At 35.4% G+C, this 23,543-nt stretch overlaps 1 protein-coding gene across 1 annotated transcript in view; it reads right to left on the bottom strand.

Moving 5' to 3' along the window:
* Positions 1-2,420: 2,420 nt before the first annotated feature.
* The window catches only part of NETO1 (neuropilin and tolloid like 1), a 62,635-nt gene continuing 41,512 nt past the window's right edge, over positions 2,421-23,543 (bottom strand). Inside the window, exons 7-11 of the mRNA XM_041399346.1 lie at positions 19,210-19,438; positions 8,311-8,424; positions 5,408-5,966; positions 4,207-4,281; positions 2,421-2,941 (exon numbers count right to left, since the gene is read on the bottom strand). Coding sequence (XP_041255280.1) covers positions 4,221-4,281; positions 5,408-5,966; positions 8,311-8,424; positions 19,210-19,438 — 963 coding nt within the window. The 3' untranslated portion in view covers positions 2,421-2,941; positions 4,207-4,220. The remainder of the gene's footprint in view (positions 2,942-4,206; positions 4,282-5,407; positions 5,967-8,310; positions 8,425-19,209; positions 19,439-23,543) is intronic.

Genomic DNA, 23,543 nt, shown 5'->3' with positions numbered 1-23,543 from the left:
ACTCATAACACTACGTCCATGGAGGGGAAAAAAATCAGACCCCAAAACTATAAACCATATTTCAATGCATTATGATAACAAAACCTCATTTTAAAAAAGTATGTAAGAAATAATCATACTGTCAACATAGCTGTAGATGACACTCATTGCCCCAGTCAAACCAAAATGATCTAGTAAAAATAATTCTTAATTTTAGTTTAAGGCAAACGTGTGGTAAAATACATGAAACGAGGACTAGCAGCTCAGCTAATTCACAGTAATTTACTGTGTTATACAATATCAACACATACAGCTGTGCTAATTTAACCCAAACTTCCTTTATATAAAATTTAAAGCTTTTTTGAACTTCCTTCTAGTTTTAAACAAGTGGATTCATAATAATGAAAAATATTGATAGGAAAGGAAAACTGTTTACTTTCAGCAACAACCCCTTTTATTTTAGTATTTTGAGTTTCATAGATCAATTAAGATATCCTACTATTTTGTGATAAGAAGCAAATATTATCTTTACTGTTTGCAGTATAGTGGACTAGGCTATTATTCACACTGACTATACAAAGAATCCAGTTATTGGAAATTAAATATTTTAATGGTAGTATTTTATCTGTGTTTAAATTAATTTTTGTTTATATTTTTAATAGATATAATTTGACCCCAATAGACAATGAGTTTTGTACTTATAATGTTTTCTGTTTTAGGGTATACCTAGCTATTAGGCACTATGTTTCTAAAGGAGTTTCCAGGATCAAGCATTAACGTTCCCACTTTGCTTGACTTGTTCCATTTACACAGCATTTTATGTTTCTCCCTCCTTCTTCTGTGGCACAATTATATATTTTTAAAAGAAAGCAAGAATGCACATGCAATATGCAATATAATTATTAATATCCATGCCTTCTCCAGTTTAGTTATTTCAGTTAACACTTCACTGGAAAAATCTTAAAATTAATTTTATTGTGTACTTGTCTAGGAGGGACTAGACAAACTCTGTGTTACAGTGGGATTTAGGCACTTCGATATAATTATACAGCAACTTTATAAAACAAGTTCAGCATTTTTCTGTGTGAACAATATAATTCATTCAAAGCTAAATCCATATTTAGATTTTTCCTTATTTTTTAGACTATCTCCAATACTAAATATCTATAAATATTCATACAAGTCTCTGCATGTATATGCATTTATTTTAGCAAGCCTTTAATTCTTCCTTTATTTTATGAGGGATGCATAGGTGCATCCATTTTAAGCATGGACGTGGCAAATATCTTAACATATACTTAAAAAAAGGGATGATGAGCTAGGACTCGGAAAGGTTATGGAGAAAACCAGTGATAAATTGTATGAACTTGTGAAGAGATACTGATCTGGAAATGAACTATTAGTGCGTGCTGCAAACCCATGTAACTGAGGGATGACTCAATGACTCTCAATGAGTGCAGAAGACAGTGGACTGTTTTTCAGCTAATATGCGAAAACAAACAAATTATTCAAGGTAAAAAAATAGTTGTAAAATACACTGTAGATATAAAAGTAGTCAAATACCTGAAACCCTTCTTCTCATGTTACTATTATTACATCACAGTTATAGAAATCAGATTTTCTGTACTTTTAATTTTACAAATTATGTATTATATATGTAAATAGCTCATGTAGATCACCTTATTTTTTATATCAGTCTTTTAGGTTTTCTTTTTTCCCATGTACTTATAGTTTAGGAACATAGATGGAATTGCTTACACTTTTTCTAATAAATTAGCAACATTTTTATGCAGGAAAACCTAACAACCATGAATGACACAAGATATTTCAGAAGGAGCTGAGATTTGCTTTGGAAGAGAACTTGAAAGATACTTTTCAAATAGATAATGAAACCATGATTTTATGCATGGTTATTGAGTTCTTAGATGAGGAGGCTTTCAACTTTACATAATCGTGGGTCTTCAACCTATAGTAATTCCTTAAAAACGTAACCTCTCAAATTTGATTTTGGTGTTGGTTATTAATATTTACAGCTTGAATTGCAAACATAATTTTATCTTGCATAAGGAAATGGTTTGTGTCTATATTTCTAAAGTTGGAACCCAACTATAAGATTTGTGTAACTGATAAAAATCTGCTACTCTACTGTACTGAAACAAACTTCCTAATAATTGCCATGGAAATAAATTAGTTAAGAATGGAATACATAGTTTATCACAAACCTTTTAACTGAAATTAGGTGATCAACCTATTATGAGTTCGTTTAAATCTTTAAAAATTAATGTATTCTGTTGAGTAATTGAAGGATGAGATACAGTTGATTCTCTGCTCTATCTGTGTTTCAGGTTCCTAGAAACTACATTTTGAGCTTAATCTCCTGAATTACACAGGATTGGTAAATTAGGTAAAAGAAAACATTGCATTAAACTCAAGGTACGAAATTATTATACATTATTTTATGTATTTTTATATAAAAGTTACAAGTAGCAAGCATATGACACAGAAATGGAACAGTAACAGCAATAACTGTGAATGCATGCTTTTTACAATGTATCTAATAAAGGGATTTTTGCCAACTCAAATATTCAGTAACATACATGCAGATTAATTTCTCAATGTCAAATTCAGTCATATTGCTAGATGCTTATCCAACAAACGTTTCTATTGAAGTGATTATGAATGGCTAAATACCTGATTTCAATAAATTGTTCCTGAAATTGGGAATTTTACTTGCAACAAAAAGAAGAGAGAAGAACAAAAAGATAAATGACTGATAAGCGTAATAACCAAAGTCTTATTGCCTTCTAGTAATTTTACTCAACACTGCTGAATTTTTTTTCATGATAAGAGAATAGCTGGTCAGAGTCCATAAAACCTCTAGCTGGTGTTTCCAAGGACGATAGTTTCACATTTCATTGTAGCATGTTCAAAATCACCCAGGAGCGCACTATTCTCAAGCAGTCTATATAATGAAAACAATGTACATATAACAAAAGTTCAATGTAAATCTTCTTCCACATATCACACAACACACAAGTAAATAACAGACATAAGTCAACTTAAAGAAAACTATGACTTAAAATAAATAAATAAAAAAACCCAAACAAATAAATAAATAAATAGATAAAAGGACGATCTCAGGAACTAATATCTTCCTCAAGTTTCCAGTAATTCTGCAAAAAATATTTAATAACTAAGGAGCACTTTGTGGCCAGAAACCAAATTACAAAAGAAATTTATTTTTGTGCAATGGAAATATCTTGCTAAGGAGGTAAGATATGTCTCTACTTCTTAGGTTTGCATAAAGGCAATTAAATTAAATTGGAAAATTGTCCACTCTCTTTTTCACAGAGCTGAGATAATTCATTATTGATTTTCCCATTCAGAGTTTGCATGACTGCATGAATAGTGTTCTGAAATCAAAACTAAGTTAAAATATGCTCTCTCTGAGGAAAAAAAAATAATAAAGCAGACAAATATTTACTTAAACTATCCACAGGAAATAAAACAATTAATGGAATATTTCACTGTAAAATTGCTTTATACATATATACACTTAAAAAGGTATATACACATATATATGTTTATATATACACATTTATAAATGGACAGACTAACAACTATCTATATCTCCATTATAAACATCTGAGATTATGTTTATTAAGCGTTGATAAAAATTACGCAAAATGACAAGTCTAGGAAAATACTCCAAAAAGTAAGTTCAATTTGAAAACATTAACCTTAGTGCTACAGAATCCTAAATTTATCAATCCTAACACACACTCTTCCCCCAACACTTCACAAGATTGGATGGAAAAAGTGAACTGAAAATACATAGTTCCATATCTTACTGACTTAAATTAAATTGCCAAGTTTTACATTCTATTTGACATGCTGGGGCTCTAACTTTTATTTCCATAAATAATAATTAAGAAATAAATAAATGAAATGCAAGAGCCATGCAAAGCACATGACTTTATAATGCAGTTGGAACGAAGATAGTTTTTGCTAGGGGCTGACTGTAATTCTGTCAAGAATAAGGAATTAACAGATTTTGCTTAGTTTGCCATGCTAAATTGATCATCTGGCTTTCAGTTTTTTTAATATTCAAACCTGTTTCCATACAAGATGACATACAATTTGAGTCCTAATATGCATTTTAGCAATGTAACAAATAAAATGAAAAGCAACAGATGGTTCAATTGCTGTATAGATATGTTTACTTACCTCAGGATTTTCTCTTAGACCCTAGTTGTGTTGTACTCAGACTCATGTTTGCTTAGAGACCCAATGAGGCAGAACCTGGAATGTTATGGCTATTTCATTCAAAATAATATTGTTTGCATAGAAAAAAAGAAATATATGCATATAGATACTTTATAAACAGTACACTTTGATAATGTGATAGATATTCATGAAGTAATTTATGCAGACATGCAATTGGATTAAAATAACCAAATAACTGTATTTTTTTTAAGAGAAAGAAATGTCTTAATGTGCAAAGAAAATATGGAGAGCATGTAAAAAATAACAGGAAATGCACAAATAATGCATGCAAGAGAAAACACAAATATATTAACAAAAGGGTTATGTATTCTTTTTCAAATAAATTGTTCATAAATTTTTTGGTTTTCTTTTTCTTTTACTTGTAAACTTTTAATCATTCATATTTACAGTGATTCAAAGTGCAATATATAGAAAAAATAGCTCTTTTATTAAAAATATTATGATTGATTGTTCTTTTATTGATTAGAATTATTCCCTTTAATTCATTTTTATATATAAATATGTGTATGTTCATTATGTTGTCTCATGTTCTTATCTGTCTACGCATGTTTATCTGACAAACCAAAATACTGTGATCAATAATGGAACTGATACAGTAAAGTTTTGGAAATACTGTCATTCATTATATAAAAGGCCATGAGGAAAGGGGTTTCCTTACCCCAGGACTGTGTTCCTCATTCTTGTATCATGCATCAAAATGGATACATGTATCTTTTATTTATTGATGAATTTATTTAGAGATGGTTAGACCAACAGTGGATAATATTCAAGGCCACCTCAGTTACAAGGAAACCACATGTGTGTGGCTGTTCCAAAAATCTAAATTCACACAATGTTCTTTGGTTTTTAGAAATTGTACCTGTTCTCTGTTCACCTGTGTGTGTATGCAATGGGGTATATGTAAAACAGTAAAAGAAAAAGAGAGAAAATAGAAAGGTAAAACAGAGATACAGGATCCTTCAGGAAAGAGGAGCAGAGATGAGAACGAGAGATAATATAGTGGCATGTGCTATCAGGAAACAGAAATTTAAACAATAAATAAAGAAGAAAGAATATGTGTCTTTACTGATCAAAGAGTGAATATGTTTGGGCAATCAAGTCCTTACACAATAGTCTTCATCAAAAATCTATTGATACTGACCGCTGAACAGCTTTATCATGTCTGGACAGCCTGTGACTTGTGGTTGGCACCTCTTCAATTTCGTCTATCTCACACGCATCAGCAGCATCTTGTGAGTAGCTATGCTTCATGACAAGGATATTTCTCCTGTTCATGGGCTGAACAAGTGGTTTTACAGGCTGGGGTTGTATTTCTGTCAAGACAGAAGCATCTCTTGTGCTGAGGTTACTACGGCTGCCCTTAATACTAGACACTTGTGATCCACAGTGATGGTCATGAATGCATTTTGAAGAGGATCTCCGCAGTTTATGATAATTTTCAAAGTCATCTGTAACGTCAGCAAGGTCAGCTGTAGTCCCTGTCCCTCTAAGGGTGCATAACTCATAATGAGGAGGCTCAAACACCTCCTGGAACACTGTTTGATCAAAGTCTGCTTTCCTTTGGACAAATTTTTTACGAGGCTGCTTGATCTGTACTATAATAGAGATAACAATGAGGATGATCACAATGCAAGAAGTCACCCCAATTATAGTCCCACTGGTATTGGTAAGTTGGTCCAAAAGGTTTGCTTTTCTTTTTTCTGCGTGACAGGGAATAAAAAAAAAAAAAAAAAAAAACAAAAAACAAAAAACAAAAAACAAAAAACAAAAAACAAAAAACAAAAAACAAAAAACAAAAAACACAGCATTAATTACAGTTCAAGGATAAAAACTACTATGATGGGTTCACAGATTACTGCAAGGCTGAGCCTAGTCTATTTCTGAGTTCACTTAATCAATCTCACCAACAAAAAAGGGGAAGAAATCAGATATTTGTGAAAGCTAAAAAGGCAACACACAAATCCTTTGTGTGCCTATTCACTTGGAAACTCATTTATTCAGGGTATATTGCAAGTTTAATTTAAAAGAAAATTTTTTACAAAAAACAGCCACCATAACAAGCAGATGGCTTCAGTGTCACCTCTGAACTCCATTTGGCTGCTAAAGCCCCCAAGACTTACAGATGTTCTCTTTATTATTTCCCTCTCTCCTAGTAAATATATGCAGCTAGGACATTAGGTCCAATGAAAGAACAAGATTTTACAGGATTTAAGGTCTAATATTTGTGAGCTGAGTAGGAATTTTGGCAGCTTTCAATGAACAAGTTAAATCAAGATAGAATAGAAAAGTTATTCAAATTTACATTTCAGAAAGGAAAAGAAACCAAATTTGTGCAAGATATTTCTCCTTCCCCCCCCCGCCCCCATTAATTACCAAAACCTTTCTAAACAGACATAAAAATCCAAAAGCTGATCATACCTACTACCCTTTACTCATGTGCCTCTAATAAGTTAGTCAGCAAATTCTGCATTGTGAATAAAGCAGAAAAATGCAGTAAAATAATAAAATAAATATTTTTTATTGTGCATCTCCTTTTGTGCATCTTTCTCTGTGATTGGCTTTCACAAGGCTGCAGGCACAAAATGGTGATTGAGCCTTGTAGAAATTCAAGTTGAAAGTGTTTGCATCAGTCTCTCTCAGGCATAGCAAGACAACTGTGGTTAAGTTTCAACACCCAGTTTAGTGTAATTTTTCCTGGCAACCTAAAACATATAAAAGGAATTAAGAAAAAGCCTTTGAAATGGAAGTTTTGGCACCAAAACAGTAACATTCTTCTCTTCAAAATCTCCTAGTACCAAAACTTAACTCTTCAGTAGATCATTGTCTAAGCTTGTAGATTCACTCAGTGCTTCTCTAATTGACTGACACAGACTCTGGAGAAAAAGCAGAGTTAGGAAAAGCAACACTGCAGCAAACAACATTTTTGCTGGAATCAGCAATCCTCCTTTTTCTAGTCAGAAAAACAAGAGAGGATAAATGCACAAGACCTGATAAAAGATACTTGATGAAGGAAAGATGAAAATCATTCGGGAAATTGGAGAGTGATGAAGTTTTTCTGTTTTCCTCTATTGTGAAGAACTAGAGAATGAATAATCATTTCCCAAGTGTCTGTTTAGTTTCTTTGAAGAATATTACACTATGCCACAGTTTAGCTCTGTTCTTTTGAACTATATGTTTTCATTTGTGTTTTACCCTATTGCACTGCTTGTCAGGATTTTACAGGCTTCAGTAGATTTATGGGCTGACTGCTAATCCACTTCATTCTGAATTTTTTTCTTGATTGGTTCCTAAATTTGGCATATCCCATGCTTTCAGGAACAAATCTGCAGTAGGGGGGAGACAGGGGGATACAAGACCGAAGTGAACTGTCTCCCTAGCCTGCAATGTAAGTTTGTTATGCACTTTTCCCTGAAGACAACACAGATGCTGTTTTGGAACTCATTTTTTGTTTTTGTAACAGAACCACAGAAATATTTAGAAACCATTGTCAGCATATGGGTAGGAACATCACTCTCTCTCTATGAAATAAATACAACGTCTGATTTCCAGATGTAATATTTACAAGCTTGTTCTTTCCACTTCAATTTCACTTGATTATAGGTAGATTTTGTTGCTTTCCTCCAGTGTTAATTCCACCTTCCTTTATAAGACTACCTGGGCTATTATGTGCATAGCATGCAGCTCAAAGGCACCTGCTACTCATATGTCACTCCACTGCAGAGGTAACTATGGCAAAGGAACCAAAATACTACATTTAATTATACTTTATATTGTACGGAAAGCAGAGACCAAGTGATCAGAAGTGCATAAACAGACAGCAGGACACAAGCAGTGCAACACCAGAGAAAAAAATGAAAGCGCTGAAAGTAAAATCCACTGGCATTGTTTTACTTTCCTTCATTTTCTCTATTGCTTAATGTATGCTCTCCCCAAATTACTCTTCCTGAGTTTTCACCCATTTGGCACATATTTAGCAAGAAACTGAAGATTATATGCTGTATCTCATGCAGTGCAAATGACAACTTTTTCAATTCTATGTGTTACCTTTGCAGTGGTTTTCATCCCAGGGATACACACAGTTCTGGAGTCCATTGCAGACCAGTGTATTATTTATACACATATTACTGTGGCAAAAAAATGTGTTGGCTTCACAAGGGGCTAAAAATGAGAGAAATTATAAATGATATTAAATTAGCAAATCATTCAGCTCTCCTCTACAAACACATCTAGGAGTGGACATGTATTCTATAATAGAACAAAACTATACAACATGTATTCCTTGTGCATATTAAATATTTGACATGCAACATGGAGAGCAGTTGAGTCACCAACTCTTTATTATTCTGTGAGGTTCTCAGTTTTGTCTAAAATTACTGAACCTTTCCCTAGTATGACTCTCCTGGATATAGCAGGTTGGATTCCAAACACTGTTGGGAAGTCACCAATGTGTTATCAGCAGTTTAACCACTGATCCAAAACACATCACCCTATGTGCTGCTATGAAAAGAGTTAACTGTATCCCAGACTGATCCAATGAGTGACAGATAACATCTTTTAAAGTTTTTGCTGAAACCTCAATTTTATAAGAAAACTTGAGTGACTCAAAGAAAATATATACTTGACGGCGCATATCAATGGTATCTGTCCATTTATACACAGAGTAAGTAAAACTATTTTAAAAACCTTTTAGTCATAAAAAGGCTACAGTTAAGAAGCACCCTTTTGATCGCAAGTATGAAGATGAAGAAGCACAACAGTCTTCAGTGTCCCTGAAGCCCATAGCCTAGAAGAATCATGCAGATTAAAGCTGCAAGAAAATGGTTTTACTGATGGCCATGTATTATTACTGTGAAGAAACCACCTGGAAGCCTTTGGAAGGTACTGAAGATGCTGCTAAACTGTGGTGTTTATGGAAGCATTGGGAGATCATTCGGTGTTGGGGTTGTGAAGTTATTGCTCCAAAAGTGCATAATATAGTACAGATAAATTACTCCTCATATCTCTTCTTTAAACAAGAAAGACTTCCATAACTTAGAAGAGCTACAAACTTTGTCAGTGTTAAATTGTCAAAAATGAACTCCTTATGTATTTTTTTTAGTCCATGCAACCCAAAAGTGTTTTTATAATTATTTTTAAGGGAGAGATAAATAATAAACTAAGACCCCTAGCTAATTAGAAAGCAGTTATGATGTCCATATCACTGATACTTCGAGTTTGATACTTCATGGAAATTGTTCTCCTCTGCAGCTTTAGAAGCAGTTCCTATGACAACATAAATGCATAGCAGAGAGAATGGTTTAGTGGCTTGCAAATGAAGGACAATATAAAGGATTTGTATGACTCAATAGATCATGTCAATAAATCTACTTAGCAATAAGTGTTTAAGTTAAATATCCACAACTGGCTTATTTGGAGAAATTATGGTGTGTTAAGCAAAGAGTAAATGTCATCAAAATCAAAAAGCACACCGCAAATATGCAACCACTCAGTCAGATATTACACTGTACATATACTGTATCTATTAGCCAGAAGACATCAACCAGCCTGTCCACTGTTCAATTTTTATTTTTAAATCTGTTATACAATCTCCTGAGGTGCAGGGAGCCTGGTCACATTTTAAAAGTTTGTTACAGAAAGGATTCTACTTTATGCTGGGCAGATCAGAAGAGCACATGTGCACATTAGAAAGGGAGGATATTTAAAGTCAGTTCTTATCTGTCTGTTGCTGTCATTTGGGGACAATGAAGGCTGAGCCTGGAGGATGCTGTACCACATCATGATGTGACACATCACGTAGATAACACATCAGAGGCATAAACATCCTTTCACACTGTAGCTGCAATCCCTGTTTCCAGGCAAGGTGAGGATCTTTTGGGATGTTTCCACATGTAGAAACAGCCTCACTGCCTGCTCTGAGCAAAAAGAAGTGAGAAACCTAAGATCTAAAGAGCCACCCATTCGAAATACAAAGTGTACCAAAAAAAGACCGAAATATCAAACAAAGAAACTTCAAGGAGTGACACAGGAACAATGGAGAAATATTAAAAACAAAAGCAAACAAACAAATACTTGCAGGATTATGATAGGTTATATGATTAAAGCCACAAAGAAAAAAACAAACAGAAACAAAAAAAAAACCCGACCAAAACACCAAAAAACATTCAGAGTGGCATGAAGGATCTTAGAAGCAAAGTCAGAAGGACAGACTGCTAACTGAATTCAGAAGTATGGTGGTGATAAGCAGAAAAGGAGAACTAAAGGAAGGTAGCAAGGAAGTGAAAATAAGAAAAAGAAAGAGAGGGGTCTACAGGAAAAAACAATGCAAATTGGTTATTTTATTCTGCACTAAAAGAAATAGTGAGATTTTCTATCAAATGAAAAATATTAGGAAATATTTAATAGATGAGAGAAAAATAAAGAGCAATAAAAAAGACCTTTTTCATCTTTAAGAAGAATGAATAATTGTGCAAAAAGGTGACAGGGACATCTGAAAACAAAAAAAGAAAGAGAAAGGAGGAAAAAAGAATGAAAACTTAAGTTTTCTTAAATTGTGCTATGGAATGGTGAAGGAAAAAAAATGGTATGTGAATAAATGTCAAAACAAGATGCAAAATGAAGCAAAGCAATTTCAGAACCAGTACAGCAAACTTAATATGAGAGAAACCCAAATGTAAGATTCAGAAAACTAATGACAAACGACCCGCTCTTGTTCATGTTTGTAAAATTAAAATAGCCAGGTTCTCTCTGTGGTCCCATGAATGCAGAGTGATTAAACTGGACAAGAAGTCAATATGTTTTCCCTGCTGTAATTAAGGTAATTTTTTTGAATGAATGAAAGCATAAAGAGAAGCTGAAAACTTGTCAGTCCTGTCGTACATTGGAAAAATTTGCTTTCTTGTCCAAAAAATGCACAGCAAAAGAGTCTTGGGATGCTACATCAAGGACATTCTAGTAATAAAAAAAAAGATAAACGAACTGATGGTAAATAAGATTCTTTCAGAGCAAGATGGATCTCGTCCTGATGCAATCTTAAAGCTGTTACAGAACCCAGGATGGCAGTGGAATCAAGCAGTATGTGACAGCAAGCTTGTAGATGTTTTCACAAAAGGAAACTACTGCTATCGTCAACTTAACTAGATAAAGCATCACAAACCTCTCCACACACCAGAAGCCATCCTATATCACTCCATGGGATTCCCTATTAATGCCCTTTATAAGAGAGAATAGCAGGAATGCAGAGAGCTCACCCAGGTGAGGAGCCAAGCAACTATTTGGTCATGATTAGTAGAAAGCCCAGTGGAAAGCAACCAATATTGTACTTTGTGTCTGGACTACTTGATGAGGAACAAGCAGTCAACGAAATTTTCTTCAGGCAGCTGGAAGTAGCCTCATGATGGCAGGCCCTGGTCCTCATGAGGATTTAAACCATGTGATATCTGCAGAGGGCAACACAGCAGGGTACAAGCAAGCCAAGAAGTTTCCAGAGTGCATTGACAACTTCCTGGCACAGCTAATCACAGAGTTGATGACGGTAGCTCTGCTGTTCCTCATACTTTTCCCAAGAATCAGTTGGGAAGGTGAATGTCAGGAGCACAAGATGATGGAGTTTGGGATGATTCAAAGAAGGAACAAACCAAAAAGCACAATCATAATTCTGGGCCTCAGAAGAGCAAAAGTTCACTGTTGAGGGGTGTGGATAGACAAATACCATGGGAGGTGGTCCTGGAAAGATACAAGTTCCAGGAGAGTTGGTTGATCCTGTAAGATCACCTCCTCCAAGCTCAGCAGATCAATATCTGGCCAAAAATCAAGTGAAGGTAGCAGTTATCCTGCATGGGTGGGCAATGAGCTCCTGACTAAGGTCAAAGTTAGAAAGGATACACATAAGTGATGGCAGTAGGGCAGCTTGATCCCAGCAGAAATATGATTTCTCTGAGTGGAAGGGGCTGAGGTTAGGGAAGGTGCAATCAACTGGACAGACATGAACTCCTGGATCCCATTATGATGCCCCCAGTAGGTGACCCACATCATTGTGAAGCCACTCTTGACTATCTCTGAAAAGTCCTGCTGATTGAGGCTTCAGTGGGCTGGGCAAACAGGATTTTCAAGCAGATCAACAAAAGGAAATGTAAAGTTCTGTGTCTTGGGAGGAATAATTTCATGCACCGGTATGTGCTGGGGACTGACTGACTAGAAAGCAAGCCTGCAGAAAATGTTCTGGTATGCAATAAGGTCACCTTGAATATCACCTTGAGCCTGCAATAAGCCTTTGTGGCCAAGAAGGCCACCATTGTCCTGGGCTGCATTAAAAACAGAATTGCCAGCAGGCTGAGAGGTTTGATGCTTCCCCTCTATTTAGCACTGGAGAGACCACATCTGCAGTGTTGTGTCAGGTTCTGGGCTCCTCTGCTCACAAGGAACACAGATGTCTGCAGTGAGCCCAGCAAGAGGCCTTTAAAGGCTTGAGATATTGGGGGTGAGAGGAGAGGCTGAGAAAGCTGGGACTCTTTTGAGCAGGCTCTTGTCAATGCCTCCAAACACCCTCTGGGCAGGAGTGAGGAACACAGAGCCAGGCTCTTCTCAGCAACACCCAGTGACAAGACAGGAAGCAGTGAGCACTAAAGGAAATAGAGAAAATTCCCTTGGAATGCAAGAACTAACTTTTACTTTGAGGCTGGTCAAACACTCTGCCAGAGCTGGTTTACCAAGTGAGGTTGTGGTGTTTCTATCACTGAAGATACTGAAAATCCAACTGGCCACAGCCCTGAGCCACCTGCTGTAGATAACCCTGCTTAGAGCAAAAGGATTGGACTAGACCATATCCTGGAGTCCATTCCATCCCTTCCGTGGCTCTCTAAAAAAAAACCCTGACTTCATAATTAGATTAAAAGTAACAGCTGGGAACACACAATTGTGTTATTTTTCCTGTGTCTCAAAGCTGCTTTAAGTCAAGCTCTACCAAGGTACTGGCCTAGAAGTAAGTGAGACAGCATATTCAGCAAGATGAACAATTCATTATAATTATAACACAACTGAGAAAATTAGAACTACAGATATAATTCAACCTGATATATTTTAATAAAAACTCTCTAATCAATTCTTTGATTTTTACAGCATATCACTAATTAAAGAAACATTTTATGAGAGGTTCTTTTTCTAGTTTGTAATTGAACCAATAATTATTTTTATATAAGATAATTATTTTTATTAAATCATATATACAATATTAAAAATAAAAAAAAAATTTCATTCTGCATTACTTTAATGATAATATTTTCTTTTCATGGCTGTGAGTGCTATGTGTAAGAATACCTTGTATCTTAATATGCAAACAAATGTTATAGTTCTGGAATTCATTTTAATGCAACATTTTCTGCTTTGTTATTTACACTGAACAGAAGATGGTGCTCTTATCCTAGCAGATATATAAGCATGTGTGTTAACAGGAATAGACATGCTATCCCAGTCTTCTTCAGGTATAGAAAACCTATGTTTAAAAACACCAGCTGTAATAATAACAACCCTCTTTCTGTCACCAAGAATGTAAATATGTTCTGTTTCTAGTACAAATTAGGAGATTGCTATATTATTTGTATTTCCAGAAGGTTTCCACCACAGTATTCACAAAAACTTCTGTTTGGTATTTGAAGGTTACTGTTTTCAAAACTTTTAAAAACTGAACAAATGTAGTAACCTATATTTTCTTACTATAGGAAGGTTTTAGAAATGCATGTGCCCATAATCGACACTTTTTAATTTATTAAAAAAAAAAATTTAATCCTGAATAGCCCTAAGGCAGAGAAACATGAAGTGTATTAATAGTTCTTCCATATGTGATCCTTAAAAAGCTACATGAAATAAAAGCAGTCGTAATTTTTATTTTTAAACAAGTTATCCTGGTTTCACTCTGACAATAAAATAAATGGTCACAAGTAAGGCATTTCAATTTATACTATAAAATTACAGAATTTGTAAAGCAGTATAAAAATTATATATTTCATGTTATTAATAATTATTATATAATGGTGATATTATTACATAAGTAATAAAACACACTATCTCTGTGCATTAAGAATCATTTTGTTGGGCATTGCAGGATACTCTGGATATCAATTGCAATCATGGGCAGGCCAAAATATTTTCACAAGGTGGAGCTAAAAGCAGATCTGTCATGGAACTGGTGTGCAGCCTGGCTGCTCCACTTCAGTGCAGTGCTTTCTCCATGAATTTCTCACTATTTCTCAGCACCATCCACAGTTAGTGCAACTCCTTTGCTTCCAGGGTGTGAACTAGCTGAACCAGCCAGCTTGGATGTCTACGCTGTACTTCATTGAACCATGTGGATTTACCCTTTGTGCCTGTTTCAAGGCAGGGATTTCAGGCCAGGATGGGATAATCTTAGACAAATGTCCTACCCTGCTTGTTATTTTTAGGCTTATCTCTCTCCCTCCTTTCTCCCCTTCCTTTCTTGTCATAACATTTTTGAAAGGTCTTGCTTCCTCCTGAGGGTGAATGGGAAAACTCTGAAATCTCAACAATGGTTAGATGTGAGAAACATTTTACACTGATGTTGTTAGAAATTTCACACCTACTCCTCCTCTACTCAAGATAGCTCATTTCATCATGCTCTGCACACACAAATTCTTTAAGTACAGATCATCTGGATTTTCCCATTGTTTTTTAATGAAAAATTATACTTTCTTTCCTCCACAAGAGAAGGAAAATTTAAATTCTTCAGATGTTCCTTGAATCATCATTAGAAGGAAGAAGTTTTCTATCAGTCTCTTCAAGGAAAAATATTTATTGAGAGATAGTTTCACTAGCTTTATTAAAATTATAAAATTATTAAGATTGTTATAGTACTGTGCACTACAACTATATGATTTGCCACTAATAAAAAAAAGGCTTGTAAAAATACAGCTATTGGAAATGAAATGGGCATAATACTGATGCTTTTTCAGTCACCTTCAGACAGCTCTGTGAAAGATAAATGTAACTTTTATGGACAGTTAATACCATATACAGATCAATTATCTAGTCTTTCAAAAACACCTATATGTGGTTTCATGGTTTTTTGTTCAGGGTTGTTTTGATATACAAACTCACCAGAGAATGGCAGGTCAGGGGCCTGTGCTCAGAGCTCCAGCCTGTGTTCTGTTAATACACTGTGGGCACCACAAAGAATTATTTTGTTCAGGGTCAGAGAGTCACTGGGATGCTTAGCCAATGAGGGTTTTTCACTAGAGATAGCTGCAAATAGCGCAGAAGGGAAGAAAATCACAGACAAGTGCTCACCAGTAACGAGGCAATCCCAATGGTTTCTTTTTAAAATATTAGTGTGGAAGCAGAGAGCAAAACCAGCAAAGCTGCAACCTGTTTACATGTTTAAGTCCTTGCAAAGAGAAGCTGCCTCTTCACAGGATGCACTAAACAGCTTGCTGTTCCCTTGTTCAGGACTTCCCTTAGCTTTGCCACAAAAACACAGTCGCTAGTGCTGCACACCTGCAGCCCCTCTTGCCCATTAAAGAACTGCCCATGCTGAGTGATCCTCTTCAAGTCTGTAAACAAGAACTTGAGTGCCATTACTTGGTCAAACTGCACACTACTCTTCAAAGCTTGGCCTTAGACTTCTCTCCAAATATGGCTTTTGTTCATAAAAATAAAATAAGAATGACAGAACTTGTGCTCCATTGGGAAAGTTGCTTGTGACAGGGCTCTAAGAAGAGACTTTGAACTCAAAGGGACAATAAGAGAAAGAATGAAGTCTTTCAGGTCTGGGGTTTCTGGTGCAGGGTTATGGGCACAGAAAGAAGCCGTGCTACCAAAGGGCAGTCAGAGGTGAGAAAGTGAACATCTTGTCTGCTGTGCATACAGAGGGTTTTTCTCTTATGCCATATGCCCTGGTTCTACAAATCTGCTTTTAGGCTAAAGCGTAGGTGTGTCTGCTGAGGAGCAGCTCTTTGAAGAAGCTGTGGGTGCAGCATGTCTGTCATTAATCAGGCTGGAGATCACTCTTCAATCATGGAAAATGAAATGAACATTTAGTCAGTGGGTGAGAAAACAAAGACTCATTTTTCAAGTCTTCTTACCAGATGAACAGACACCTTCTGATTATATCAGATTTTTGTTTTCCTTTTACTGATTCTTATATTAATTTATTGGATATTTAAAATCTATTGTAACAGTGACTCCCATGCACAAAAATATAATCATACTTAGAAGATATCTTAAAAATTAAAAAGATAAGGATACAAGGAGTCAAACCCCAAAATGACAGTTGGAATAGTTAATAATGCTGACAATAATATATCAGAGCCTCACTATAAATTATCACCTATTAATAAATAATCAGTTATTAAGAGTTTCTTAGAGCTCAACTACTATTTTAACAATGATGAGAATCTTTCCTGATTTTCTGGTGCAGGGAATTTAACAACCTCATGCATTGTATGCCTTTCCTTAAGAAATATTTACAGCACTGCTGCTCTGAAAGAATCACTGTGAGAGGTTTGGAAACTTGTAAGACCACTTTTTAGATGCCAACAAAAAAATGCATACATATTTTAAATGGATTTAGAACACATTGATTGAAACATGTAAAAACAATCATAGAAGAAATCTATGATTTCTCTGTTCTGTACATAAATGTCAAGCCCCCAAGAAATGGGTCTGAAATAAACACTGAATAGACTTACACTGAAAGAAAATAATGCTCAGGCTTAGCAGCTTGTTTCCACAAGATACCACTTCCAGTACATGAAGCCTTGTGTAAGGGAAAAATTCACAGTCTCAACAGCCTAACTCCACACTGAGGAGAGGAACTATAGGAGTAACAGATCGCAACACCTCCTGGTCATTCCCGCAGGAACAGAAAATACTTTGTCACTCTTTCCCATGCACATTACTGCAACATAAATGTAATGTTCTATTTTGTTCCTTTCTCAGCTCTATATGAACAAAATAGAATTTTTTCCTCTTTCTTTGTCCCTGAATAGATGCACAGGTGTCTGTTCCCTGATGCACATCTCCCTGAATGAGGTCTGACACTCCTTCTCTTCCATGCAGATGATCTAATTATTCCCACACGCTGCTGAAAGACGTTGCAGTTTCCATGCCATGAGCTGTGTCTCAGAGTGTGTCTCCCTGACATCTGTTCTAGCCAGCTCCTGACAGCCAGCACCAGTGTGTGGCACAGGGCAGCACTTAGGGACAACTGACAAGACACAGAAAAGACCATCTGCATCACCTTTAAATCTATAAAGTTAATTCCCAGCATTAAAATCACAGATGCAGTTTCTTCTACTATTTATGAGCAGGCTATGTAGACATATTTCGAAGTATTGTTTAACATTTAATAAATTTTCAGCATTTAGTGAGCATTGACTCTTCAGAGCAAATTTACAGAAAGCACATTATATAAGTATTTTGAATTTCTCAGTCAGAGTACTACTCAGTATAAACTATCATCTGCTTACAAGAAAGGAGTAGCTCATAAGATGTAGCATGTCAGGTAAATATATTAGGAATACTGTAAGAGAAATAAAACACTACATTTTTCCTTATTATCCTTTAAAATATGAGAGCTATGCAAACATACACTTATTCAAACCTTCATTTCAAGTTAGTCATCATAGTGTTTCACTCTCCAGTTCTTTATATGCTGTGAACCTCCAGTGTCTATGCAGTTGTTTCTAAGGTAACAGATCAAGATGCCTTGTGAAAAAAAATGAATCAGATCTTGAATATTCAAGACATCTCCAGTTGCAGAAATGAGAAAAGGGCAGTATCATCTCAACAAGAGTTCTCACTGTCTTTTAGACCCCAGCCTGATTTGCAGGCAAGAATAATATAATCTACCCTAAGGCTGTGAGTGTGAGAGTACAGTGGTGCATGCAGTTTCAGGCATGTAAAATGTCAGAAATTTTTTAATCAGAGGCATAATTAAGGAATTATGGAAGCTGTTCTCAACAGAGACTCGTTGCCTCATTGCAGGGTACACACACAGAATACAGATGAAGAAGGTATTTGGTGGGTTGAGCCTTCATTCCAGCCACTGACAGCCACAAAGTAATCTTTCTTTCCGTCAGACACACGATGCACAAACCAAAAACACATTAAAAATTAACATGAACCATAAAATAAATGCATCTTTCTAAAGAGGCCAAATATGTATTATTTCTATCAAAGGAAACAAATAGATACCTTTCATTGGTCTTTCACAGGATTATCTGGTCAAGAGTTTTCAGTGAACGAAACTCTTGGGTTTTGTTGAGGGATTTTTGTGATTTGCTTGATTGTTTCTTTTCTTAAACTGGCTAGAACTACATTTTGCTTCTTTTACCTTGCTTATTATCTGAGTCCAGATTTTATATAAAAATATAAATACATGTAAGGCACATAAAGAGAATATTAACCAAAATATGAAAGGCTTTTAGAAAGCTTTTGTTGCTACAAAGAACCTCTAAACTCTTTGCTTAACAATATCTGACACATATGTTCACTGCTATACGCACACACCCACTACTTGTGCTAAAATAATCATTAAGTATTCTTCAAATGCATATCATAATGAGATCTAAAAAATCTAAAAAATTCAGAGAAAATTATCTGACTTCATAAAAACTTTCAGAGCTGTATTAGTTTCCATGTTGTGTAAGGAAAAACTTTCATGCACCTTGGGGATCAGACAAAAGTCACAGTTATATGACTGGACAGGTCATGACCACTTGTACCTATTTTCTTGGTTTTGAATCTTGTGGTCTGTCTGCTGCATTAAAAAATATTGCTTACTACAAATGGTTGGAATAAAAACTGGTTGAATATTTATATAGCTTGTTTGGCAATATATTTCAGTGACTGCTCTGCATGAAGAAAATATTAACAGATTTTTTGACTTGTATCATTTAACAAACTGCAAGGAAGATGCATTGATTAGGATCTTACGTTCTTGGAAAGATGTGAAGAGCATTTGGAATCGGCTGTTTCGACTGCCTTCATCTGCCCACATGCGGATTACACCCAGACCTGTCCTCAGCATCACATCATTAGCAACTGTGCTGCAAAACTTTGCCTTCAAATCCTCCACCGAGCTGCTTCCATCATACACTGCTACAAAATTCCTTTTGCATTCATTGGAATTCTGCATCTCGTAGTCCAAAAATCGCAAATAGATCTACAAATCAACCAAACAACAAAGGGAACATGTACAGACATTTGAGAATGATTGAAAAAAACATTAAGCAACTTTGCTCTACATTGCAGGAGAAAAAGTACACAACAATTCCATCAAAATATTTTTTCTGGAGCTGGTGATCCATAGGGCACTTCCTTGGAAGGCCATTAATATGTAAACTGAGCACTGTTTCTACTTCCTGGTATTTTGTCTTGCTTCCAAGTAGAATGTCTCAGAAGATCTAGATATCTCTTTGTTCTTATCCACAGTAAGGTGCTAATTTGCAAATACATGCTTTTTCTTCAAAAGTATGTGCAATGGTTCTTCAAGCTGAAGGACAGATAAGCTAGAAATTTCTTCTTTTACTGCTTGGCATGATAATGCTCAATTACATGACTGACATGTGAAATAATAAGGCAAATCATTGCTGCTCCCTCCCCAGAGTCAATGTGTCATCTTATACATTTCTGCTACACTGATTCAGGAAGTGAGAATCTGAGAGCCAGGCAGAGCTCCATCATTAATCTTTTTATGTTTCCACAAGGATCTGCCACCATCTCAGCTCTTCTAAACAAAGCATTATGGTATACATTTTCATAATTTAACTGGATTCAAATCAAGCACATTTTGTGGAAGCTCCTAGAAATGTATGTCTCTTGCATGCAAGCTAAATTTTCTCATAAAGTAAAAGATATATTGCCATTTGCACAGAACTCTTTAAATCTACTTAAAAAGAAGCAGGGGTGAGGATAAAAGACTACTATTTGATATTCAAGTGTATATGGACTTTAGGGAGAACCACCAATTTTAAAAGCAATTGATTATAAAAGCAACATCAAATTGACAGAGAAGGCAAGTACTATTTTCAGTAGATACATGATACATAATCAAACTGCCAAGGTTACTCCTGAGATTTCAGGAGAACAATACAGAAAGGTCAATTAGGGCAGAAATTGTATAAAAAAGCAGTAAGCATACACAGCACAGAGCTGTATGCATCTTCACTTGAAAAAATAACTAAAAAAAGAATCTCCACTGTATTAGACATTGAATATACTTATTTCCAAACAATTTTATTGACTTCAGGTATTTTTTATATGCACAGAACAAATGTTTTATAAGCTCCTCTGCTTTCACAAAAAGTACACAAGCAGTGCATATCCTAGTAGCAACAAGCCTCATAATTTCACCTAATTAATATATTAAAACTCTTATGGTTTAAGAATTATGTGCTCTCAAGCAGTCTGCTACAGTTTAGTAATAGCTCAGATTTTTTAATGGACTTTTTCAGGTATTGTATTATTGTATATTTTCATTCCTTGTTATGCTTTGCATAAGTGTGCCTCTGAAAAGAATATTTGTGAAAAATTTTTACTAGCATATGAAATTAGGTATACCAAAGGCACATCTTTTTTCTAATCTGTTATTCTTACAGTGACTCTTACTCATATTCCATCATTTCCATCTTTCAGAAGAGTTCAGAGGGATATATTTCAATTAAAGTGCAATTAGGTGTACTTTAATTTTACCATATATCCTGGAGTTTACATACCAAATATTAAGGAATCTGCTTGTATTGGTCTCTACAAAGTGGAGCAATTAACAGAAATACACAAAGACATACTGAGATGGAAATATCTTATATCAAGGTATAGTTTTTACAGTGTTTCTCACTTCATTTACTGGTTGTTCTGTAAAACAGTGAAATGATGCACACTACTGTGCTGGCAGGGAAAGACCCCACATGGGGCGATCCCACACGGGGGAGGGAGGTATGGGAAGAGGCAGAGCCATGATACAAACACCCAGCAACTGACCATATTTGGGACACACCAGAGAGCTGCTTCTGTGTCCCAGACACCAGATCCTCCTTCGCAAGCACGGGTGAAAGAGTCACTGCGCAACCCTGGCACCAGCCTTTCCTGGAGATAGTCTATAGTACATCTCTGCATAACTTCAGGAACTAAATGTGCCCCTTGCTTTTCTTTTCTCAGTTACCTGAAGCAGTCTGCTTCAGACAGGTGTCCCAGTGCCTGCCAGCATTGTCACAGGTAATGCAACGAAATTTTCCTGCAGCTGATTATAGGCAATACTGCATACATGTGACTGCTTCCCAGGAAGCGAAATGTGTCAGATAGATGGTTCACACAGAACAGAGTGCTTGCAATATGCTTTGTTAATGAATCATTGCTTTTACTGTCTGCATATACCTATCATATGTACACCATTTATATTTATATGCAGTATACATACACATACATGCATACATACATATGTATATATATATATATAATAGACCAGAAAGTTATAGTGCAATGTACCACATCATACTTTTGTCTATTCCCCTCTTCAGAAAAGCTCATATTTACTCCAGAAAAAAGATTACATTAATCTGATGGCAGTACAATAATAAAACCATACCTGCTGGGTGGACTTGTACACTGCTTTGCACACTTGTTCACATGTTCTCTATTTCTATCCTGCTGCATTTATATATGCATTTATATGTACAATTGCATGTGCATATATATAAGTACATGTATTTCTTTGAAAGGTTATCTGATTTCAGTATGGAGATGTAATTTTTATGAGTTTTCATTCTTACGAGAAATGTGTGCTAATCTTCACTGTGGTTACAAAATATCAGCTCTCCCAGAAATTTCCAGCATTCATCAATTATTCCTGATCTGTTCAAAAACACTGTTCATATAGCAGTACAGACAAAATCTTATTTCTATGGACTTATTGTTTGACATTCTTTAGTTTCTGGAGGCACACCAGCCTTATAAAATAGTAAAATATTTCTTAGAATAGCAGTGGTAAATACTGAAAAGGAATCAAGAGAATAATAACTCAGCATTTTGTTTTAAGTCTTCCAGTGAAGAAGCCAAAACCTTCCGTTTTTCCCAAGCCTGAATTCTGCTGTCAGTCATACCTGTTCATTCTCTGTGTGGGAAATTCAGCCAACACCATAACATATATACATCTGATAGGTAGTGGAACCACTGGATAGAAATATTTGACTTAAAAATCTGTGTCTGCCTAGTAGAAGAAAGATGCCACTTTCTCCAATGGCATGAAGTTTCATAAATTGAGAAAATAAGTTACTGATATTCTGAGGTGAGTTGGAGCTTCATTTTCATAATTGTCTTTGGAGACGACTACTCCCAGAACTTTTTATAAAATATTGAAGACTTTGTACAACACACGCTGAAATCAGTGGGTATATTTCAATCTATTTATTTGAATCAGACCTTTGACTTAAGACTGCAGTCCATTTTTAAAAACTGGAAACTGATTACACAAACTGACAACCTGATATTGGATCAGATTTTATTTTAAAGAGCTGGAATAATTTAATTGCTTCTGCACGCCTCTGCCAACTTGTATGGTTTCATTGCTATATATTTGCCATTGTTCCTGTCACTGGCTGTAAGACCCACACTGGCAGAAGAAAATGACTAATAATAAATTGAGTTCCCCAGGGAAAGAATAAAACTGACTATATGACAAACTCTTCCTTAATGCAAAATTTTCCCTATACATAGCTTTTTGAAATCAGTGGCAATATTCTCATTACTTTTGCTGGTATGTGGATGTCACTAAAACAAATGCATCAGAAAGTGAGAGAAAAATTATCAATATTACTGGTTATTTCATTACAGAGAGCTTAGCCATTACTTCTACCATCAGTGGATAAGAAACTTAGTTCCCCTGAAAGAAAACAAACTAAAGCAGACGTCACAGACTCAAACACCACCATCTGCCTTCATTAAGCATTTTTTCATTGATGTCAATAGGAGCTTTTGGAATGAACATTTCCACAGATACTGACACATTATATTAGCATAATCAAGGCAGTCTTGCTGAAGAGAACATCTTATTTGAAAGAAGAAGCATAACTGCCATATCTTCAGGTTTTTGCTGAAAAGTTGTAATAAGACACTTTTGTCAAGTCATCAGCTCCACATTACTTAGGAGAAGGGGCTGCTCAAGTATTAGATTAACTGAGTTTTGAGATGTCACTGCAAATGCCAATGTCATTAGCAACAAAACTGATAAAGCCTCACTGCAACTGTGGCATATGTAATTTACACTCGGTCAC

The sequence above is a fragment of the Onychostruthus taczanowskii genome, unplaced genomic scaffold (assembly GCF_017590055.1).
Source record: "Onychostruthus taczanowskii isolate IOZ18803 unplaced genomic scaffold, ASM1759005v1 scaffold16, whole genome shotgun sequence".
NCBI lineage: Eukaryota > Metazoa > Chordata > Aves > Passeriformes > Passeridae > Onychostruthus > Onychostruthus taczanowskii.
The sequence above is the reverse complement of the archived record's forward strand: the minus strand, read 5'-3'. Positions and strand labels throughout refer to the sequence as shown.